The sequence below is a fragment of the Mandrillus leucophaeus genome, unplaced genomic scaffold, assembly GCF_000951045.1.
Source record: "Mandrillus leucophaeus isolate KB7577 unplaced genomic scaffold, Mleu.le_1.0 Scaffold256, whole genome shotgun sequence".
NCBI classification, from domain to species: Eukaryota; Metazoa; Chordata; class Mammalia; order Primates; family Cercopithecidae; genus Mandrillus; species Mandrillus leucophaeus.
This window is the reverse complement of record NW_012102654.1, coordinates 1,624,488-1,648,973: the sequence shown is the minus strand read 5'-3', so window position 1 is coordinate 1,648,973 and position 24,486 is coordinate 1,624,488. Positions and strand designations below refer to the sequence as shown.

The 24,486-nt window shown below is 47.7% G+C and overlaps 1 protein-coding gene across 6 annotated transcripts; it reads left to right on the top strand.

The window, feature by feature from the left end:
• Positions 1-1,601: 1,601 nt before the first annotated feature.
• On the top strand, positions 1,602-24,215 carry STMN4 (stathmin-like 4). Of its 6 annotated transcripts, XM_011983861.1 has the most exons (8): positions 1,602-2,116; positions 15,683-15,773; positions 16,990-17,085; positions 17,725-17,805; positions 18,219-18,427; positions 19,353-19,544; positions 20,234-20,287; positions 22,633-24,215. In XM_011983861.1, the coding sequence occupies exons 2-7, from the start codon at positions 15,761-15,763 to the stop codon at positions 20,252-20,254; spliced, it is 612 nt and encodes a 203-aa protein (XP_011839251.1). In that variant the 5' UTR covers positions 1,602-2,116; positions 15,683-15,760; the 3' UTR covers positions 20,255-20,287; positions 22,633-24,215. The 6 variants fall into 6 exon arrangements, with proteins under 6 accessions (XP_011839251.1, XP_011839250.1, XP_011839254.1 ...); XM_011983860.1 differs by lacking the exon at positions 20,234-20,287; XM_011983864.1 differs by lacking the exons at positions 17,725-17,805; positions 20,234-20,287.
• The last annotated feature ends 271 nt before the right edge of the window (positions 24,216-24,486 follow it).

Genomic DNA, 24,486 nt, shown 5'->3' with positions numbered 1-24,486 from the left:
AGGACTTTGGTTCAAAATCCCAGATCCGCACATAACTTAATCCCTTATACTTATATATTTCTTCATAGTGTCATGTATATTGTAAAGCATATAGAAACAGTCAGCACACTGCATTAACTGAAATCTGGATTCTGTGTTTACCTGCTATGCTTTGTATATGACTGTGCATTTGTTGTTCTGTGTTTCTGGACATCATATTTGTTTGTTACTGCTAAACAATTGTGTTCAAGTTGTTAAATTCTATTCAACACCCAATATACACCAATTTTTCAGATTATTAATAAATAATAAGCTTAATGATGGCAAAAGACAGTTACAGAGTACAGTACTACAGATGTAAAGTAATGCCATGTCAAATATCACAGATTACTTGGGGGCTCAAGTGTTAAGAGCATAAAACGAAGTTCAAATACCATCTAATGCAGTCTGTTCCATCTTCCTGCTAAAATTATATTTTTACCTTCATAAATGAATCAAATTTCTATGCATACAGAAAGACTTTTTTCACTTTTATTTCATTTATTTCACCAGTATTTATTGAGCACTTATGATGGGAAAATCATATAGATAAAAATACAAATACTAGAGCAAATATAATTTATAAATGGATTATTTGTGCTACAATGATTAATTTCAAATCCATTCATAGCAGAATTTATTAAGATTCAAAAAGCGACAACTGATTTCACATTTTTGTTCAGTCAATATTCAAAAGATATTTGAGTGCCAAAAAAATCTATTTACTGTGCCAAGAATACACTCTTCATTTTCTGCCCCTGAGATTTTGCTTATGTCAGGTAAGAAAATTTTCTTCTATCCCTAACCTATGGATAACAGCAGTAATTGGTCATGGCAGCCATTACTGGTGACCCTGTGAATGCCTGAGAATTCTTCTTGTTAGCCACATCAGGAAACATCCAAATTTTAATAAAGTTGGCAGACAAGAAAAAAAGCATATATATATATAAAATATATATATATGCCATGGAATACTACTCAGTCATAAAAAGGAATGAAATAATGGCATTTGCAGCAACCTGGGTGGAATTGGAGACCATTATTCTAAGTGAAGTGACTCAGGAATGGAAAACCAAACATCACATGTTCTCATTCATAAGTGGGAGCTAAGATATGAGGGCGCAAAGGCATAAGAATGATACAATGGACACTTAGGAGACTTGGGGGAAAGTGGCAGGAGAGTGAGGGATAAAAGACTACACACTGGGGACAGTGTACACTGCTTGGGTGGTGGGTGCACCAAAATCTCAGAAATCACCACTAAAGAACTTATTCATGTAACCAAACACCACCTGTTTCCCAAAAACCTATTGAAGTTTTTAAAAAATCTACCATATTTAGGAATCACCAGTGTAATGACCAATCCACCTTCCTACCTGTGGCTCCCTCTGGAAGGCCCAGGAGGGCTGGATGGGAGGGGCAGTGAGGACCCACTAGTGTCAGCAGAGATGTGGCTGATACCTTTGCAAAGGTGGCCAGAGGGAAGCCTTACTCTCCAGAGACTCCAGTGCAGGGCCCTCATCAGCTCCCAATCCTAGGGTTTTTGCAGTCCCTGCAACCCCCCGCCTTCTGAGTCATCGTTCAAACCCACCAGCCCTTCTGACAGAGCTGGAAACAGGCACCAAGCCCTCCAGGAAGCTATTTTTAGGGTTCATCTGTTCTTTTTTATTTCTTCTCTGGATTCCATATTCTCTCACCCCCAGATTTAAAGGACCTAAAGATTCTGGAAATCATTCATTATCCCCTCAGCTCACAAGCTGTGGCTTCCCCCCAACCTTCCCTGTACCACTCCCTCTTTCTTTCTTCCTCTCTGCCCTCACCCCTCTGGTTCTCCAGCTCCACAGGCAGCAGAGAAAGCAGGCTCTTTGTCTGACATCATCTTCCACTCCCTGGCCTGCTAAGAGTTACTCACTCAGGCAATCCCTGCTCCACCAGAGGAGACTGTCCAATTGCCAAGCAACCCACTGCTGGCCAATCACAGAGCTTGGAGGTGATGTCATGGCGAGAGCGAGCAGTGGTGCTGATGTTGAGAGAAGCCCAGGGTACCACTAATTGAGGGAGTGAGGAAGAGAGCAGCTCGCTTCTAACTGGACTGCACGTAAGTAGAAATAAAATGCAACTAATTTGAGGCTTTTCAGGCAAAAGAAAAAACAAGACAGCAGCTACAGTGGGGAGAAGCGAGGGGCCTAGCACCTATTGTGTCACCTTTGGTTTTACTCAATCATTTAAACTTTGTCAGATCTTGGGGGAAAGGGGGTGAGGCAAAAAGAATGGCGCTCGGCCAAGGGGTGAGGGTAGGCTCCAGGTGCCACTTTTATTCCAGAGCTCAGGAGAGGCAGGATGGGTGGGAATTGTCAGATGCTACGGTGAGTTATTTCTGCATAAAAATGTTTTGTTGCTTAGAGAGAAAGGTTTTGTGCCAAGTCTGACTGCCCCTGCAGCTGGCTGTGACCTGAAGATCCCTTTCAAGTGGGAAGCTCTCCTGTGTTTTTACCTTTTCTTCCTCAGACACAGCTTTTCTTGTCTCCCATTCCCATTTTTATCACCCATCTTTTCCTTCAGCTCTATGCACGGGTTACTTTTTTCTCTTGGTTCTCAGGATGCAATGAGATCATCACCTCCTCCTGGCCCCGCCCCACCCTGAGGTCAGCCTAATCCTACCTGGCCAGAGGTGGCTGGCTCCAAAGCTGAAAACTGCAGACACCCAGAACTGCCACGCCCTGGCCACTGACTGGGACCCTGGCCAGCCCCCCCTCCTTATGCAGCCCACCACCCTCGCCAGGAGTTTAGGCATCATTAATTTCTCATCCTGGGACCCAGGGTTTTGATGTCCAGCGGCCAGCCTTCCCCACGTGGTGGTGCTGTCTTTGTTTTATTTCTCCCAGGAAGACACAATCAGGTGTGGTGGAGTCTTGTTGTCCTGAACATGGGCAGGTCTCCAGAATGCTCTGTGCGTGTGTGTGTGTGTGTGTGTGTGTGTGTGTGTGTGTATGGGGGTGGGAGGGAGAGGTTAGGAATGTTCATGCGCCCTTGTCTGAATACCCCGGGAAGGGATACCCCTCGTCTCAAGACCAAGAGAATACAAGGTGGGAATGGCCAGAGGTGGCCTGCTGAGGCTTGAGGGATGGGTGGGAGGTTGAGAGGGAATATGAGGGAATCTGTCTCAACCTGAGGCTGAGCCCCCCACCTCCCAGGGGGAGGAAACCTCTCCCACAGGCGGGTGCTAGGGGAATGAGATCATCCTTCAGATGAGGAAATAATCATAGTGCTGGAGCAGTGAGAAGGCAGAGGGGAAAAGGTCTGATCGGCAGCTCCACAGAAGGAAGCCACAGTTTCCCAGCAATGCTGCCCTAGTCTCCGGCTCACCCCAACCCTCCACTTTGCTGCTAGGAGCTGTACTTTCACCCCACTTGGAAACCACTGAGCACCTGTCAGCTGGTCCCAGCCCTCCTGGCATTCTCAGCTCCACCCAGGCCACTCCTGGAACAGCTCTGGAGTGAGCAGGATCTGAAAATGCTAGATGGGTCTACCATAGAGCACGCTGCCCTGTAGGGAGTGAGTTCCCTAACACTGGAGGCATTCAAGCAGAAGTTGGATGGCCACCCACCAGGGAGGCTTTGGAGGAGGTTTTTGCATTATGTTAGGGATTGGTCTAGGTTAGTGTTTTAACTGCAGGCTGAGACCCATTAGTACACTATGAAATCAATCTATGGATTGTAAATGGTTTTTTGTTTTAATAAAATGAAATAAGATAAAGCAGAAAATAATTAGAGCACATCTCACGTAATAGGATAAATAATGCTTCCTATGCTGTCTTCAGTTACATATCAGTTATGTGATATTTGTCTGTACAAATGTACATATATGTCTGTATCCATAATCATACATATGTGTCTATGTCCGTATCATGACACATACATACTGGATCATAATATACAATGTAGCACTTTTTGTGAGTTTCAGTCAAAAAAGTTTGAGACACATTAGGCTAAGTGACCTCTAATTACCTCTCCTAACCCTGAGACTACAAGCCTATGAAAAACTCCCAGTAGATACTCAACCTTTTTTTTTTTTTAATTTTTAACTGTGGTAAATACACATAACATAAAATTTGCCATTCTAACTATTTTTAAGTGTAAATATCAGTAGTATTAAGGTTTACGTTGTTGTGCATCCAATCTTCAGAACGCTTTTCATCTTGCAAAACTGAAACTCCATACCCATTAAACACTAACTCCCCATTCTCCCATGCCCCAGCCCCTGGAAAATCCCATCCTACATTCTTTCTCTATAAATTTAACTCCTCTAGGTACCTCAGATAAGTGGAATCAGTACTTGTCTTTTTGTGATTGGCTTATTTCACTGAGCCTAATGTCCTCAAGGCTTATCCATGTTGTACACTGTGTGTCCCTATTCCCAGGCAAAAAATAAGTGCCTTTAAGTTGCAGTTAAATCCAAATACTGTTTTTTATGGGAAGCTGTCCTTCTTTAGTGAGTTACTTCATTCTAAAAGACCTATCAAAGATGGAGAAGTTTGGTCTCATATTGTCCATACTGGCCAGGTTGTCGACTGGAGGTGGAGGGACAGTGGAAGTGTCCTGCATTTTTGGTTGGATGGCTGCTTAATAGCTAGATTTCACTTTAGTTCAATCAAAGAAACGCAAGGGCCAAATGACTGTCTTCTTTCACTGGACTGGGCCATTTTAACCACATTTTTCCTGTAGGGGGATGTGGGCTGATTGATGACTTTTAAAATAGAGCAACAAAGATTGACAAATTGAGGTTCAGAGAATAGGGTACTTGAGCAGGGAAAAGGAACATGGGACAAAGAAATTAGGAAGGTAAGAGAGAGATAAAGAAAGGAGGAGAATAGTGTCTATATTAAACCAACTGTGTAGAAGGAATGGAAAAATTCAGATCTTTTGTGCTCGTGCTTTTAAATAATAAGATATTTAATTATCAAGATCATAATCAAAGAAAGGCTTAATTTTTCAAGAACCCCTAAGATTATCTCCCCTGCTCCCTCTGATACCTTTATATTATTTCATACTTACCTGGAGATTCTCATTTGGAAACAGAATTCCCAGAGATTTTGAAGACACGGATGGGGAGAAATGAAACTGCTTTTGTGGGAGGAGGGATAGAAATTTTGGGGAATTATACAACATGTAAAGTGTAACTTTTGTAATGCCACTTAGGGAACCAATCAATTTTTTTAAGCTTGAGAAATAAACATGCATCATGTATAATTTGGTTTGCTTATTAAATTAGCATTTGCTGTATTTAGAGATGTGACAGCCTGGGAAAGGTTGCTTTTTCTGTTTTTCTTTAGGGACGGATGGATACCAAAAATTCTTCCCTGCCATTTGAAAATTGGTTTTTTTTTTTCTTTTTTTCAGAGTTTTACATCTCTAGTCCCTCTAGGAAGACAAATGAATACATGCACACTTGCCCCCTTCCCACCTACATATGCATGCACACACGAACCCCCACATCTGAACACTCCCACCCCATCCCTACACACACATATGAGTGCTCCCACCCCATCCCTACACACACATGTGAGTGCTCCCACTCCATCCCCTACACACACATTTGAGTGCTCCCACTCCATCCCCTACACACACATAGGCATACCTATCCCTCCCCACTGAAGCCCAAAGCTTGCTGGCCTTTCCATCAATTAAAACTGAGAGCTGCGTGTCCACTCCCCTAGGGTCCTGCTGTCAGAGGCTGGTGGTGGGAGGCAGGAGAACAGAACAGATCAGAAAAGGTGGGAGCCTGGGGCTGGTTGGCCTGATTCATGGTGGGCTTTAGGCAACTCGAGAGTTTGGATAACAAACTGCAGAGTATGAATCCAGAGAAAGGAGCTGAGCTCAGATCCAGGATGAAAGACCCAGTAGGGGAGGATGAGCAGAGTGTCAGTGGACCATGTGGGTCTGTGCCTAGACAGCCAGACTAGAGAGAGAAAAGTTCACACTGAGTATGCAGAAAGAGTTGGATAGAGGGTAGCACCTTTCAGGAAGGCTCTGACTGCCCACAACACAAACACAATTCAGCTCTTGATCCTGGACAGGGTTGTCTAGCATTTGCACCTGCCATCAAACCAGATGCATAAGGACTTAAGAAACAAACCATGGGCTGGGCATGCTGGCTTACACCTGTAATCCCAACACTTTGTGAGGCTGAGGTGGGCGAATCACTTGAGGTCAGGAGTTCAAGACCAGCCTGGCCAATATGGTGAAATTTCATCTCTACTGCAAATGCAAAAATTAGCCGGGCATGCCGGTGGCGCATGCCTGTAATTCCAGCTCTTCGGGAGGCTGAGGCAGGAGAATCGCTTGAACCAGGGAGACAGAGGTTGCAGTGAGCTGAGATTGCACCACTGAACTCCACCCTGGGTGACAGAGGGAGACTCCATCTCAAAAACAAAAACAAAAACAAAACATGATCCCTTTCTGAAAAACAATTACTCCGACAAGTACTCTAGCTAATAAAAAAATTATCAAATTAAAGAAATAAAATAAAACAAAAAACCCTACATGGTGTCAATGATGGTCATAAGCAAAGAAAACACCAGAATTTAGAGCCATTGCCTAGTTAAAATTGGTATATTTATAAAGCTCAATGCAAACGTCAAACATCTTGAGGCTAGGGGATGTGTCTGTAAGATCATCACTGTATCCCTAGTGCTTTATATAGTGCACACAGTAGATCCTCAATCAATATTTGTTGGATGAATAATGTAAGAAAGAACTTAATAATGATAATCCAGAACTGAAAATCCAGATCTTTCTGACAAAACCAGGTTTGTACGGAGAGGTTTGTTGCTAAACCTTTCATCTCACACAAATAAAATCATTAGATACTCTTTCATTCTTAATGTAGTGAAATATAGACATAAAAGATTTTAACATAAAGCTAAAATTAAAAGTAATACATAAAATTTACAAAGCATTGGAGAATGAAAGAATAAAGAAAACAAGAGCAATATTGCAAAAGATAAGGAATTTCTGTCAGTGTAGTTGAATGTGGGCCAGAAGCTTGGCTCTGTTCTCTCTGAAACCTCAGGCAAGGCACTTCTTGGGCTCCCTGTCTCCTCCTCTGAAAAGAGGGAGGAATGGAAACTCCAGAGAGCTCCATGGCTCCTACTAACTCTGGGACTGCAGAATGGGCAGAGAGCTGGACCTCTGGGAATTTCTACAAGTTTCATTGCTTGTCCTCTGCTGATATGAAGATGAGTTAATTTAGTACACTTGATGGGTCAGGTGTGTGCATTTTAACAGGGACTCTCTGAGGCAATGCCTGAGTTGAAGGATAGATAGAATGGTGAGAATTTTAAGCATGGAATGCACTCATAGAAGGCAGGCTGATATGGGGTATTCGCTTGCCCTTCAATCACATGCCATCAGCAATCATCCATTGCACTTACATCTAGGATGGCCTTGGATATGAGGACATAGCATGGAGCTTTATCAGAAATTGCATGGGCTTTGATATAAGAAGATTTCAATTCAAATTCCATTTTTACCACTTTCTACTCGTATGACTTTGGGCAAATCAAGTCACTTACCTAAATTGATGATCTATTAAGTGTGTATAGGATTTGGTGTGGGGAATAAAATGATAAAATGTATATGCCCTGGCCAGACACAGTGGCTCACGCCTGTCATCCTAGCACTTTGGGAGACTGAGGCCAGAGGATCACTTGAGCACAGGAGCTTGAGGCTAGCGTGGGTAACACAGTGAGACCCCATCTCTATCTTTAAAACATTTTTAGTGTAGATTCCCTTGCTTCTGTAAAAGCCCTGGTTCCTTGCTTATGTAAAAATAGTAGACAGAGGGGAAAACAACCTAGAAGAAAATGCCAATAGCATAAAGTAGCAAGACAACAGGGATTTATTTTCTTTTTTTCTGTCACATAGAATTTCTAAAATATAATGTGAATATGTTTGTAGTTAAAGCATTACTTATAAGATGCACATATGCCTATAGATGTAATCATAAAGCATTATTCAATTACATTGTTGTTATTGGGAGTAAGATTAAAAGGGCTTGCCCTATATATTGATGCCTTCATGTGCTTTTAACCCAGGACCTCACATGGCGCTTGGATCACATGCCTCGCACACTCTCCAGCAGCCCAGAATGGAAGTCCGTGCCCCTGAACTTATCTTCTGTCACGCTAATTCTTCTGCATATACATATATACACACACATATATGTGTGTATATATACACACACACATATGTGTATATATACATATACACACACATATATGTGTGTATGTACATCTATACACATCTGAACACTCCCACTCCATCCCCGACACACACATATGAGTGCTCCCACTCCATCCCTAACACACGTGAGTGCTCCCACTCCATCCCCTACACACACATATGAGTGCTCCCACTCCATCCCTAACACACGTGAGTGCTCCCACTCCATCCCCTACACACACATATGAGTGCTCCCACTCCATTCCCTACACACACATAGGCATACCTATCCCTCCCCACTGAAGCCCAAAGCTTGCTGGCCTTTCCATCAATTAAAACTGAGAGCTGTGTGTCCACTCCCCTAGGGTCCTGCTGTCAGAGGCTGGTAGTGGGAGGCAGGAGAACAGAACAGATCAGAAAAGGCGGGAGCCTGGGACTGGTTGGCCTGATTCATGATGGGCTTCAGGCAACTCGAGAGTTTGGATAACAAACTGCAGAATATGAATCCAGAGAAAGGAGCTGAGCGCAGATCTAGGGTGATCTGGGACTGCAGAATGAGCAGAGAGCTTGACCTCTGGGACACCCATCATCTCTTCCTTTGATGCTCTTGGAAGCAAGAGCCTAAGAGGTGATTAAACAATGCCAATTTCCCCAGACCCAGTGAATCACACACTGTTCTGTTTTGCCCAGTTTCCCTCCGTATGTCTCACTGGTTCCTTCTTGGTCTGTGCTCTAATTCCCACTCCTTCTCCCTTTATGGCATGGTCCACATTAACGTGGCAGACCATGCTGAGGCCTGCAGAGCATCTGCAGAGCTTCCAAAGGCTCCAATGGCTCTAGATACCCACCCAGGGACCTGTTTTACTTTCCCACCGACAAAAACTCCTGTGGTTATTTTAGGATCTGGCAGAGGGCTTGGCACAGAATTAAATACTCAATAAATATTGTAGAAAGAATGAAAACCACATTCATGAAAAAATAATTTATCTCCTTTTGATTTTAAACCCAAAGAAGACACATGGCTGCCAATCAGAGCCTTTTGATCAGCATGAAATAACCAGGGGCACTGTTCTGAGCTGACATGATTCTATCCCAAAGCAAATAAAGTGGCATTTAGATAGCTTATGCAGCTAACTTCAGGTAAATATATAACCTCAACTGGATTTTGAAGAAGATTGGCAATAGGGCACAGACTTAAAGAACCACCTTCCTGTACTGCTTGTGGCTAGAGGACCTTAGTCAGAATTCATTGCCCCCACAACCATGAAGTATTCATCCTGATTCTTGGCCAGAGTTTCTAGATTTGTCTTCTGAAACCCTTTCCAGGTACAACTCTATTCAAGCCACTGGGACATGCATTATCTGCTTATCCCTCAAAAATAGACCACATCCTGCAAGCATTCTTGGGGTATTTCTTCCAGTGACCAATAAAATGCTTGTTCACTCTGTCCTATGGGCAGTCAGAGGCACTAAGAGGTCAGGCGTGCACCCAGCAGGTGGCCACGTGTCATCTGAGAGCGTGGTGCTTTTCTGTCTGCCCCTGGACATCAGCTGAATTACCTGGACATCAGCTGAAAGCCTTGGAGTGTGGGTTGCAAGCAAGTGCCCTGCTGGGGCCTCCTTTCTGCATATCCACTTTCTCATTCAGAGCTGCTCTGGTGACCATGTGGGCTATCCCCTCTCATCCAGGATGGTGTTTAGGGGCAGAGAAGGAACAAGTATAAAGGAGAAGGGCATTGACACTGGAATCCATCCCATCTCTGCCAGGAGTTCTCTGCGTGACCTCAGAATCTTTGGTCACCAGGAAGGAGGCTATTGGCATTTTGGAAGGGACAGTTGTTTATTGTGTGGAACTGATGTGTACAATGCAAGACATTTAGACTCCACAGCCCTTGCCCACTAAATGCCTGTAGCATCCTCAGTCTCATGACCGTTGAAAGGTCCCGTGTAGTTTCTGGGAGTGAGACTGCACTGAATTGAGAACCACGGGCTTGTGATTGCCTTTTCTCTCCATCTCTGACATTCAAATGTTCTGGGTGAAATCGAGGGCTCTGATCTCGTCATTTTAAGCACCTTTTTCTCCCCACTATCCCACTGTGAGATCCCTCCTCAGTCAACAGCCTACAACTTCACTCTTAGCCATGTCTGCCTCCAATCAAAACTTACTCATTCCGTGTTTCCTTATGGCTGGCTCTCTGCTTGGTGGGATTATCACCCACTAATTTATTTCTTAACAGTTATGCTAATGGTTCAAGCCATCAACAAAAAGCTCTGGTTCCTTGCTTTTCTGTACAGACTCTTAGATGCTGGTGCTGGGGGAAATGTATGGATCAGTTTGTAAATGGAAAAATAGTGCTGGGTGAGATGTGAAAACTTCAGAGTGGAACTCAATCCAGCAGGTCCGACCCACACTTTGTACCCATACTGCTATTTGGCTGCCAGCCTTTCCCTCCTAAATTTTTCCCCAAACGAATGCTGCCAGATGAATATTTTTACACTAGAAGCAGAACCTAAAGAGACAGAGACAGGCTTTCCAGTGAAACACATGAGGACCTAAATCCCAGCTCTGCCCCTACCTACCTGTGTGATGGTGTAATTTACTTAACTGCTGAGATTCAATGTCCTCATTCTCCAAGAACCTAATAGAAAAATGAGATAACAGTTGTGCTTTTCCTGCCCAAGAATGGTAGTTGTTGTTATTGCTATTATTGTCAGCATCACTGTTCCCTTCTCCCCTCATTCAAAAGATATCGGTGGCTTCCTACTGGGTGGGAGATAAAGCACAAAGTCCTTCACTGGTCTGGAGGGCTTTGTGATCTTCCAGTTCCTATTCTAGCATTCTGTCCCACTGCACCCTGCATGCAGCCCAATGGGCCTCCTGTGTTCCTGAATAAACCCGGTCCACATCCCCGGCACACAGTCAGGTTCAGAGTCATTGCAAAGTGATAGGCACTGCAGAACCTCAATTGCATAGTAACCTCATCACAGCCTGGGATGAGGCCACACTCGAATCTTTGCCATCTGAAGATCTAGCAGAGGGCTTGGCACAGAATTTACTAAACAAATGAATACGTAAATAAATTGAGTCCTCTCTCTACCTGCTCTGCTGGATCAATCCCTGCCAGCACAGGGGCTGAGCCGCACAGGGAGACCTTGGCTCTTGACCAACCAGTCTGTGTCCATCAGACGTGCTTGAGAGTGAGCCCCAGGCAGGAGCTGGAGGGCCTGCCATCCTGAGCTCTAGCTCTCATTCTGGATATTGACTGAATGACTGCCACATTGACCTTCCAGAGGGGGCTCTTTTGATCTTTGTTGCCGCTGGGTGCAGTGAATTTCCTGGTCTTCCTCAGGGGAAATCGAAGGGCTAGGATTGGCTTTCACCTAACAGAAAACACATAAGGGGTGGGGATGGAGGTTTGCCTCTGCACTGGGTTTTGCCTTACATTGCTTTGCTGGCTGACATCTTGGCTAGAATCTCCCATTGAGGACTTGCACTCTTGGCCTCATGCCTCCTATGGCCTCTATTGTCTCTTCATTTTCATCGTGCCCACCTGAATCCCTGGCACTCTGTGTGCTCTGACCTTGGGCATAACACCCTTACTGTCCTTCTTTGACAGTTACAGGACAGGTTTGGTGGCCCTTGCTCCATTGTAGGCTGTATTTTGCTATGGCATGGTAACACGACCATGGCCATTTAACAAACCCCACAAGACAACCTAGCATCCCACAACCAGGCCAGGTGTTGGGGAGGCACATGTGACCGGCCCCACTGGGCACAGATGCTGCAGGTTATTAAGAATAAAGTTGGGTCTCCTGCCATGGCTGGTGCCACCCAGTGGCAAAGACTCCTTGCATCTCTGTGCTCTCTGCTTCCCACCTTTTTATCTTCTGTGTCCTTTCTCAGAATGTCCCCCGGGCATATCTTTTGGGTCTTGAGTGCAAAAGAAATGATGTGACTGTTGGCATGAGGATTTATAAGGGCCCCATGGACCCAGGCACAAGTATATAGATCACTCTTTTTTTTTTTTTTTTTTTTTGAGATGAAGTCTCGCGCTCTCTCCCGGGCTGGAGTTCAGTGGCGCAATCTTGGCTCACTGCAACCTTCGACTGCTAGGCTCAAGCAAGTGATTCTCCTGCCTCAGCTTCCCTAGTAGCTGAGACTACAGGCACGTGCCACCATGCCTGGCTAATTTCTGTATTTTTAATAGAGATGGGGTTTCACCATGTTGGTGAGGCTGGTCTCAAACTCCTGACCTCAAAGAGATTCACCCACCTCAGCCTCCCAAAGTGCTGGGACTACAGGCATGAGCCACTGCGCCCAGCCACACAGATCATCTTGAGGAACAAGTCAGCCCATGAATGAATGCTAGTACCTGAGGTGAAAAAAACCATGGGGTTGAGCCCTGGCTTAGGTACTTCCTGAGGGCATTAGTTTCCCGGGGCTACTGTATCTCATTACCACTAACTGGGAGGCTGGAAGTTCTAAGCTGAGATGTCAATGGACTGAACTCTGTTGAAGACTCCAGGGGAGGATCTGTCCTTGCCTCTTGCAGGTTTTGGCGACCCCAAACATTCCTTGGCTTGTGGCTGCCTTGCTCCCATCTCTGCCTCTGTCTGCACATGGCCTTCTCTTTTCTCTCTGTCTCGCTTATAAGGACACTTGCCACTGGGTTTGAGGCTTTCTCAGGCAAGCAGGAATGATCTCTTCTTGAGATCCTTCATTAAGCCCTTTTTCCAAATAAGCTCATATTCACAGGTTGTGGGGGTTAGGATGAGGATGTGTGTATGTAGGGGACATTATTTAACTGACTGTACTGAATGGCCTTGAAAAAGCACGTAGCTTCTCTGAGCCTCAATTTCATTCTCTATAAAATGGGGATAGTAATTCCTACCTTACGAGGCTATTGTGAAAATTGAAGTGAGTTTATCACATAGCAGCTGCTCGGTAAACACACATTTTTAACATGCAGTCCATACCCTGTAACACTGAGAGGTCTCCATTGCAAATCCCTTGACCATGACCATGCATACCTCTGCCCACCTCTACAACATCTCTTGTTTCCTGCCCTGGTCGTCTTTCTCTGGCTTTCCGACCTTCTCTGTGTTCCTAAAACTCCTAGCCCATGTCCTTCCATGTAGAAAGCACTTACTACATATTTTAAAGTTAACTCATATCCCCAGGCCAGGCTGGCTTTCTGTGAGTCCTTAGGACCACAAGAGAAAGCGTTAGTGAGTATCTAGTTCTTCCACTGGTTGTAGTGGAAGAGTTTTCAAGTTGAGAGACCTGGAGACTAGACTCAGCTCTGTACCCTTAGAGCTGTGTGACCTCAGGCAAGCGTCTTAACTTCTCTGAACCCCAGATTCTTCATCTGAAAGCAAAGCTGATGATGCTGTCTTGTCAGCTTAAGCCAGCTTCATTTAAAGTTTGACTAGGATAATGTGGTGGGTGTAGAGTGCTCCCTGAGCACAGGGTCCTATCATCATTTCTAGCTTGGGCTGGGGGCACATTCCATGACTCCAACTGCCTGCTCCTACTCAGTCTGCCTTCTTTCTCAGGCATCCCTCTCTACCTCCCCTCCACCTATCTGCGCTTCCACTTCTGATCCTTTCTCCAGGTAGAAGTCCAAGGCCACTGCCTCTCTGGCAAGGGCTTACTCACTGTGACTTGTCAGTCAGCCTGGCCATGAGCAGAGACTGTGGGATGGGGTGTCATGACCAGGGAAGTCGCATGCAGGCACCAGGCCTGCCTCTCTGTTCAGGGACTCACTGGTACGGTCAGGACCAGTTTAGTTCTGTAGAAAGAAGACCCATTGTGCTGCAATGACAGGGGCCTCTGGCTCCAAAGCACAACAACGAGAACAAGGAGAACAAAGCACTTTAAGTCCAGCTGGACCTCGGTTCAAATGGGCACTCTAACTTGCTAGCTGCATCATCCTGAGCAGGCACATAAACCCTCCGAGCCTCAGTTTCCCCATCTGCACATGGAAACAACAGTCCTTACTTGCGGGGCCAGAGGTAATGGCTCTGAAGCGGGCGTGTGGCACCTGGTAGCAGCCCTGATGCAAAATACAGGGCAAAGAGACTAACATTTATTCAGCGCTTCCTGTCTGCTGGATGCTATGCATGGGCTTTTCTCATTTAATTTGTACAGCTCTGTGCACAATTAAGATGGAGAAAAAGACTAGTGAGAGCTGGTAAGAGAGGTGATGCTTGTGTTTGACCGCACACTGGTCTAGCCCTAAAGCCAGAGTTGAGTTCACTGCCCCATTGCCGCCTCCTGCCAGTCCCCAGCCAGCACAGAAAGGCAAGGGGCTTTAAGTGGGTCTCAGAGTCTCTTTGGCTGGCGAGAATGCAGGCAGTGAGCTTGCTGGCTCTCGCCACCCTCCCCTGGCACAGTGACCACAGAGGGTGACCGAGGATCAAATGGTCCTGAGGATGGCCACTCACTGCTGGCCGTTCCTCACTCTCTTGGTAGTAGCCTTCGTGGGTTCCAATCACCTCCACTCTTCTGATCCTCCCAGATCTGCTCCTTCCCTGCCTCTCCTCTTTCGTCTCCTGCCCCGCCCCCTCCTCTTCCCACTTTCTGGTCTAGTGTCAACCAGCTCGACCTGATCCCATGGACACTGAGTGGTGTTCTCACCCTGACCCTTGGCCATGATGTTCCCTTGTAGAATGCCCTCCTGCTAGCTCCTGTCTGATTCTAACTCATCCTCAAGGCACCGCTCAGGTGCTACCGACACCAGGGACCCCTCCCAGGCTTCCGGGGGTGTGGAACCCTATCTCTGTGCCCCACAGCAATTCCTCATGCTGATTTCTGGCAGTGTGCTGGCCCCATGGTGACGACTGGACTCCTTAATGTTTTTCTTTCCTGTGTCCCGGATTGTCTTAAATAGGGTCAAACACAGCTTCGGTCAGTCATCTCGGGAAAGGGAAGGTGAGAGGTATCTGAAGAGGCCTGCTAACATCCTATGTCCAATTCCTTCTCATCCCATGTCAGAATTGGCCCAAAGAGTTCTGGGGCGTATGCAGGGAGAAGTTCAGGACACAGTTATTTTATGAATGCCTCCCAGCTGATTCTGCCAGAGGATTTGCCTCTCACTCTAACCCTTGAATTGCGCCAGGTTCTTGAGCTACGGAAGGAGACAGATGAGCACCCCGTGATCCATACGTTTTCGGGAAACTCGTGCTTGCATGCGCTGGGGGGCTTGAGATTGGAAAGCCAGTTATGAAGTATCATTAGTGCATGGAATCTGAGCTTGTTTAGTGTCAAGTGGGAGGGAGGTGGGGTGGGGGACCCCCAGGAAGAGTTGGTGGGGAGAGGGCCTGGAGGAAGCGCAAATGAGGTACCCCTGAGATTCCCTCCCCAGTGTATAAAGACCTTTCTTATGAGAATAACCTGTCTAATCCATCGATGGTAAAATCCTGTCCTCCCCTTTTCTCAGGTTGGCAACAGCGTCCTAAGCTGGTGACAGACCCACTCTGTGACTTTCAGTTAGATTCAGCCACCAGATCCCAGAAACATGACCCTTGCTGGTAGGTACAAAAACCATGTGTGATGGGGCATAGGTTATTCCCTCTGCCCTCACCCAACATGTACTCACAGAAGCAGGGAAGTACACAGCTGGCAGGAAGCACACGGGGTGGGGGGGGGGCGGTGCAGGTAGTGATGGGAGGCATGGGAACATGCAGGCAGTGGCAGAAGGCACACCACTGCTTGTCACCATAAGCGACAAGTTGAGCAAGTGGTGGGGGATGTGTCACAGATTTTCTTCCTTTTGCTCATCTGTATATGTGGTTTTTTTTTTAGACTTTATGATGCCTATATATTATTTTTGCAGTTACATGTATTTTCACATTTGTAAAAGGAAGCCAGGTGTAGTGGCATATGCCTATAGTCCCTGATATCAGGAGTCTGAGGCACGAGGATCACTTGAGCCCAGGAGTTTGAGTCCAGCCTGGGCAACATATTGAGACTCTCATCTCAACACAAAATTGTACAAGGAAATGAGGATGGGGGGAACACCTGCACTGTGCTAGGTAGGGGTCAGCTAAGGGCTGTAGTCGGAGCAGCCAGACACACGGGCCCCAGGGCAGTAGGGGAGGGACTTTTAGGAGCCAGGGCAGCTCTGGCCCCTGACATCCCAAACACAGATAGACTAGAAGGTGGGGGGATATGTTCCAACTTTTGGGGACACCAGCGACCCCCAGGCTCTGTGCACTGTGTTGGAAAGATCAGAGAAGGCTCACAGCCTGACCTTATGAGGGGCAGACTAGAGGGATGGTGGTGAGGACGGCCCCCTCCTATCTAGCTCCTTAACCCCGCAGGCCAGCGCTGCCAAGTGTTTGGAGTAGAATGGAGTGTGGGTCTCTTGTGTCCTGGAGAAAAAGAATCCGAATGTCCTGGAGCAGATGTTGGGGGATAGAGAGCTGAGGCACTGCTGCTTGGGACCTTTCCATGAGTGCATTTTGCTTTCTGGTCTGGAAGGGAAGGAGACATCCTGTGGAGAAGGATCTGATGCTCTGGAAGGCTCAAGTTTCCCTAGGAGACAGGAGTGGGTTCGAATCCCACACAGGGATCCTGAACAGCACGGCTCAGGGCAAAAGGCCTGGATCCCCAGCCTCGGCATGGGTCTGCGTGGTTTGAGTGCCTTTGTGGAACCCTGGGCTGCTCAGAGCCCCAGACCCGCGGGGACGCTGGCTTCTGAGGCTAGAAGAGGCGTCATCCTCACCTGACTTGATGTTTCCGCAGCCTACAAAGAGAAGATGAAGGAGCTTCCGCTGGTTTCCTTGTTCTGCTCCTGCTTCCTGGCCGATCCTCTGAATAAGTCTTCCTACAAATATGAAGGTCAGTGAAGGCTCAGCCAGGAAAGTGAGGGGCGGGGGGCCCTGTGTCCTGTCCTCATGGGTCCTGCACCTCGACCCCAGTTCAGTGAAACTCTCATCCCCAGACACAGTTTCCTTCCCAGTGCCGATGAAATCACAGCGAGTGAGCCTGAGGGTCTGAGCTGCAGTGGTGCAGCCTGGGCACTAGGGGGAGGCCACAAAGGTCTGCATCAGGCGCCCCCAGAGTGCACTGGATCTTGTCACCTCTGTGCATTCGTCCAGCAAATCGGGACTGGGGGGTATGCAAAGCTGAGCCAGACAGAGATTCTGCCTGTGGGGAACATCTAGACCAGAAGAGAAGATGAGACGATGTGAGTCAGTTTCCAGGTCAATAGGTCTCCTCTGGGAAGGGTAGAGAATGCTCTGGGAGAGTCCAGAGGTGGGAAGAGGAAGTTCTGTGACAGCCATGCTGTGTGGGGCCTGTAGCCCAGACAGCCCCAAGACACCAGCAAGGAGCACTGGGTGGCCACGTCCTCACCAGGGGTGCTCGGGGACCAGGTCACCTCCTAATGTCCTGGTTAGAAGCAGGGATGGGTTTGGTTTGGTCTGGCACCGAGGAACAGGCATGCTCGGATGACCTGAGGTTGTTTTTTCTGTCTAGGCTGGTGTGGGAGACAGTGTAGGAGGAAGGATGAAAGCCAGCGGAAAGACAGTGCTGACTGGAGAGAAAGAAGAGCGCAGGGTAGGAGGGAGGCAGCGGAGGGGTTCCGCAGGCCGAGCGTCAGATGGGCAGTGGCCGGGAGTGGGCGGGGCTGAAATGCACCCCTGCCTGTCACCACAGATGATAAATTGAGCAGCTCAGCAGTCAGAGGAGGCTGGTGGGGGAAGCAAAGGCAAAAGCAGCCAGCGTCGTAGGAAATCACATTGCCTGGGGCCCCCTACTCTTGGGGGCTGAAGCGTCACTGTGGCTACAAACTCCTTCAGCCCCGTCAGAGGCCATCGCCCTTAGGTACTAGGGTGCAGAACTGAGCCAGACCCCAGTCTCCAGCTTGCTTGGGGCCCCCGCTCGCCCACTTCCGTGCGCATGCGCTGCGTGCTGGCTGGGTGCCTGTGCATTCTTCAGGACATGAGCAACCCCTTCTTTACCCTCTGTAGCAGACACGGTGGACCTGAATTGGTGCGTCATTTCCGACATGGAAGTCATCGAGTTGAACAAATGCACCTCGGGCCAGTCCTTCGAAGTCATCCTGAAGCCACCCTCCTTTGATGGGGTGCCCGAGTTCAACGCCTCCCTGCCCAGGCGGCGAGACCCATCCCTGGAAGAGATCCAGAAGAAACTAGAAGCGGCTGAGGAGCGAAGGAAGGTACATGCTGCCCCTTCCTTGTTTCCTCCCTCTCAGCATAAAGGGGAGGGAGGTGGAGAAGACAGGTGGTGGAACTGAGCTGGGGTAAGCTCATCACCAATCTGCAGTATTTAGGGAGCATCTCCCGAGTGTGCGGTGGAGAATGAGGCACCATTGAGGGAAACAAAGAACTAAACGCCCTCGACCTCTCGGCGCTCACAGTTTGGTTAGGGGGATAGGACATTGCACCACCTTCCTCCAAGAGGTGGCCCTATATGCATGGTGGCAAAAATAAGACTTTGACAAATAGTAAGGATTTAGGGAAAGGCTAGGGAATTAAGGAAAGAGCTTCTTCATTGGAGGAGGGAGAGTAGATCATGGTGTAGTGCATCCCCAGGCCCGGGATGCCTTCTGTGTCTTCTACGGATTCTCATGGCTTGATTCTGATGCCATATTCTACGTGTAACTTTTCTTCATCTTTCAATCAGAAAATAATCCCCTATCGTGAATTCCTTCAGTGCATCCTGTCTACACCCTAAGGCATATGTCTACACTAGTCTGGGTTTTAGTGATTTATATATGTTTTATCTCTATGAGACTTTTTTTTACCCCAAGCTGTTAGACCAGTGCCTGGCACATAGTATAAGATCATTTAGGGTTTGCAAATGAATGAATGAAAGAATGAATGAATGAATGATGGCAATGAGCAAAAGGGCCGTGAAGGTATTTAGGAAAAGGCTGGGGAAAAAAAAAAAATCAAAGAATATGGAAGGCTCTGAAAGTGGTGGGGAGAATTTAGGAAATGTCCTTGCTTCCTGCTAATGTGCTGGGGACCAGGTCCAGGGAGGCGAGTGTTCCAGGTGTGCAGCTTTTCAGCCATGATGGTGAAAACAAACCCCAGCGCACTCACTGTGAAGGGCCCCCTTCTGCCTTTATGCTTCCCCAGTACCAGGAAGCGGAGCTCCTGAAACACCTAGCAGAGAAACGGGAACATGAGAGAGAGGTGATCCAAAAAGCCATTGAGGAAAACAACAACTTCATCAAGATGGCTAAGGAAAAACTGGCCCAGAAGATGGAATCCAATAAGGAGAACCGGGAGGCCCACCTCGCTGCCATGTTGGAACGGCTGCAAGAGAAGGTGAGGGGTCCCTGGCTAGAGAGGAGGTTCCTGGGACACGCTGTTTTCCTTCTGCAGCAAGTACACAGGGACCTACTGATCATCTCAGGCAGGAAGCAGCCTCGGGCAAAAATTGGGATCTTTCTCTTAGGCAGGATCCTTAGAGAGTTCCAAAGGATGATCCGGGAAGTCAGAGGCAAGAAACAGGAACCAGACTCAAGGTTTCCTTGGGGGATATTCTGCACAGTTACACAATTAAAATCCTTCATTGCCTTAGGGAGAGTATATGTCTGATTCTCCAGAAGAAGCCTATCTAATACAAAGGAGTAGAGATAGACAAGCAGGTGTGCATTCCTAGCTTCATCCCTGAATGGACTAATTCAGTGGAAGGAAAGATGCTTTCTTGAGCTCTCGGCTCTAAGTCATGGGTATGATGAGCTGATATTCCCACTGAGCAGGAAACATGATTCTCTCTAAACCTCTTGACACAGACCCAGTGAGTCAAAGGTCCTTCCAATGTTGCCTTTTGTCAATAAATGGAACGGTGTCACCTAAATATGAGAAACATGAGGCCGGGGTTGGTTCTGTGTGTCAGCAGAATATCAGCCCGTTCTGCTGAGAACACGTTGGCCTCATTTCCTGAGTCTCAAGGCCGCCCCAGTTTCTCCTGCAGCTCCTGGGAGAGCTCCAGCTCTGTGTTTTATTTCCAGGAACCGCCTGCTGCGCGGTGACTCCCGGGACCTGATCGGTGGCCTCGTCCCATGGTGAGCAGCGTGGTCCCCGCTCCTTCCTGCCCATCCACCTAGAGTCTCAGGCCCTTGGCAACAGGTCCTAGAAGGATCTGGTTTCTTCACGAGGGGTCTGAATGTTGCATAGGCCCTGGAACTGGCCAGCACGAGGCAGCCCCTGTGCTCTGATGCACTAGTCTGCGAAACTTGGCAAGGCCTCCACCAAGTGCCACATGGGAGGGAGGTGATCTGGGTCGGCCCTCAGGCTTCCCCAGTTATGGAGGGATGACCTGGAGCAAACTCTTAACAAAAACCTGGGGTTGAGCTAAGATGGGCATGGCCCTGAGACCAGACCCAAAACAAATCACTGAGGCTCCACCCAACCCAGGATATAGCACGTGAGAGACTCTGCAAAACACTTTCATTTCCTCTCGCCAGTATCCTCACAACAAGTCCCTGAGGCAAGCTGGACAGGTGTTATCCTTATTTTGCAGATGAGAAAAACATGTCAACAAAGGTCAAATGACTTGCCCAGGGTCACGAAACTAATAAGCAGTGGAGCTAGGACTAGCACTCAGCTCTTTGGCTCCAAGTCCAAGTGGTTCAGGGAGACCAGCCCATGATTGTCCTGCCAGCCTTTTGTCATCAAGAGATACTTTGGAGGCCAAGGAAAGGGAGTGCAGAACCTAGGGCTCTGCCCAGTGAGCTCACCCAAGAATGGAGGTAGATTCAGAGGCAGAGAGATCAGCAGGTTCAGAGGCAGAGAGGTTGGAAAGGTCCATATTGTAGAGTGATAGCTGTGGAGGTAGGGTAGACTCAGGGAGGTGTGATGTCAGAGCAGACATTTGAGGGGGCAGCATCCCTCTGGGACCTCGGCCCCCTTTCTCCCCTTTACCCACTGGTGGAGGCAGGAGGTTGGGTGAAAGTTGGGTATATGTTTTCTGCCCTGTCCACCTGTGCACCAGGCCACGGACACCTTCAACAAAGCCTGCTATGCCAGTGTTTGTGTGGGTCACTTACCTCATGTACCAGACTCGCTTGGTATGAAATTCAAAAATACAGATACTTGGATCCTTCCCCAGAATACTAACCCTGGTTGTCTAGGGATGGTGCTTTCTGGGTCATGCTGATACATACCAAAGTTTGGGAACCCCTGCCCTGTGCACACCACTCCTCACTCCTAGGCCACGGAAAGTTCTAGGGTGTCTGCAGGGACAGATTTGTAGTTTATAGTTTATCCTGAAAAACTGGGCTGTCTCAGTGGGTCTACTTCAGGCTGATTCTGTCATCTGGATGTGATAGTGCCAGGCTCTGGGAGGAACAGCATTTGTTGAGCGCTTGCCATCTGTAAGGCGCCATAGTAGAAACTGGGAAATACCAAGAAGAGAAAGATGTGGTCCCTGCCCACAGGAAAGTCACCGTCTAATAGAGAACCCAGCAATCTGCACAGTGAGCAGGTGAACACTAAACATCACAGAACTTGAGGGGTGAAAGAGCCTCCTGTCTGTGCCCTTCTCTTTAACGATCAGAGAACTGAGGCCTGGTTGGAGAAGTGAGCCAGCCAAGATCCTCCTGCAGACGGGCCTTGGAAGGCAGATACCATCCTTTGGCTGCTCTACCCTGTGAAATAAAAGAAGGTTCTCTTAAGATAGGTGTAAGAAAGTCCACTTTCTGGAGTTGGGCAACATTTTCAAAATTCTTCTGTCGATTTGTACTTTAAGAGTCCACACCTGGGCATAGTGGCTTACACCTGTAATCCCAGCACTTTGGGAGACAGAGGTGGGAGGGTCATTTGAGGCCAGGAGTGAGAGAACAGCCTGGGCAACGCAGCCAGATCCCATCTCTATTTTTGTTTAAATAATAACAAAGTAAAATCAAAGAGTCCTCATCTTTCACCAGGAGGGATAAGACAATTCTCGCAAAGGAGATGGATGAGAACTAGAAGCAGCAGGCAAGTGCATGTGACTTGTAGGAGATGCTTGCAGTGAGGCCTGTCTGTTCTGCCTGCTCCTCTGGCACAAACTACCCCCAGCAGCTCCTTATATTAAGTCAAGCTATACAATCTAATCCAAACCACAGAATGGCCAGGTGAGGGAGGGAGAGGCTGGGGGGGTGCCCAGGGTCACTGTAAGGTGGGCCCCTGCCGCAGTTTGACACCCACAGGCCCCTGAGCTCCCTGGGGCAGCACCAGTAGGCTCACCCCCTGCCTCCTGCCAGCCTCACCTGCCACCTTCTGCCCCTCTCAGGATGCATTTGCAGACACAGCTCTTCACTGCCTGTGGTGGCCACTCTTTGCCTTTGGTTCTCTTGCCCCTTGGCCTCCCTTTTTGTCCCCGGGGCAGCCTTGTGTGACCTGCCCTTTTCCCTCCCTTCCTTTCCAGGACAAGCATGCCGAGGAGGTGAGGAAAAACAAGGAGCTGAAGGAAGAGGCCTCCAGGTAAAGCCTAGAGGCCAAAGAACTTTCCAGGTCAGCCGGACAGCTCCAGCAGCTCCACGTTCCAGGCAGCCTCGCCCGCCGGCTGCACTCCCAGCACTGGGGTTTGGGGGGAGGGGGGTGGCCAAGGGGCGTTTCCTCTGCTTTTGGTGTTTGTACATGTTAAGAATTGACCAGTGAAGCCATCCTATTTGTTTCCGGGGAACAATGATGGGGTGGGAGAGGGGAGAGGAGAGAGTTTGGGAAAGGGAGATGGAGAAGAGCTCAAGAACGTTGCAACCCTGCCCAGCACAGATCTGATTTTCACATCTCTACCTGGACATTGAGCCTCCAGGTACCGTGTTGAGGGGAGATGAAAACCAGGGCAGTAGAACTTCAGGGTGAAGGACAGAGTCTTGGGTGGGGCAGCGGCTGCAGGGTGCACCAGAGAGCCCAGCCAGAGGGTGTGTGAGGACCAGAGGTGTCGCTTCCGCCCTGCAGCAGGTGGGATGAGGTCTGTGTGTGTGTGTGTGAACCATCATTTTTTGATCATCATGACCAATGAAACATTGACTCCAAGTGTCCAGTGCTTTATTTCCCAAATGTGTCCTTTAGGTAATTGTTAAAAAGTTCTCGAAATCTGGCTTTCATCCATCTGATGGCAGATGCCCCTTTGCTTCCTTAATTTTGCCATTCGAGCGTCTGGAGCCGGGGGGAGGTGGGTTGAATCATGCCAGGCTTTGGCATAATTGAAAGGTTTTCTCTTTTGTTTTTTAAAATCCCCCCTGTGGGCTAATCTTGATTGGATAGCATGCACTAAATTGACGAGAAAAGAAACTCAATCTTCCTTTCAATGAACTCACATCCTAATATGGTCCCCAAGATGCATTGTAAGAAGGAAGTTGTCTTAGTCACAACCATTCAGACTGCTATAACAAAATACCTTAGACTAGGTCATTGATAGCAGAAATTGATTGCTCACAGTTTTGGAGGCTGGAAAGTCCAATATCAAGGCACCAGTAGATTCAGTGTCTGGTGAGGGCTTGCCATCTGCTTTAAAGATGATACTTTTTTGCTGCGTCCTCACATGGCATAAGGAAAGGGCAAAAGGGCTTCCTCAAGCCTCTTTAAGGCACTAATCCCATTCATGAGGGTGGAGTCCTCATGATTTCACATCTTAAGGCCCTATCTCTTAAGTCTGTAGTGTCGGGATTAGGGTTCAACCTGTGCATTGGGGGAGCCAGCAACATTCAGACCATAGCAGAAGTTCCTCCATGCTTTGGGAGTTTGAGATTCTAGGTAGATTAGAAAATGCGAGCAAGGAAATAAACTGTTTGCTAGTAGAAGGCAAAGGAGGCATCCAGACCCAGCAGTCTTGGTCTCCAGGACACTGAACCATGGCTGGAAAAGAAGCTCCTCTCCTCCCTTCCCCGGCAAACATGAGTGCAGGGGCTGCCTGTGTTAACCGGATCGCAGGGCCTCTTCCTACTCTGCTCTGCACACTATGTAGTTTTGTACAGCTTTGCAAATAAACCCTTTGGTATAGCCTTTTTTTTTCTTTTCCTTCTCACCAATGGTACTATTATTTAGCTTTATTTTAAAGTAAGATAACAGGACGATCAAAGATGATGATGATGATGATGGCAGCAGCTAACTTAAGCAGCACTTACTAGATGCCCTGCACTTTTCTGGACTTTTACATCTATATTATCTCACTTATCTTCACACCACCTGTAGGAGGTAGGTACTCTTATCATCCCATTTTGCAGACAAAAAAAATTGAGGTCTAGAAAGGGTAAGTAACTTGGCAAGGTCACACAGG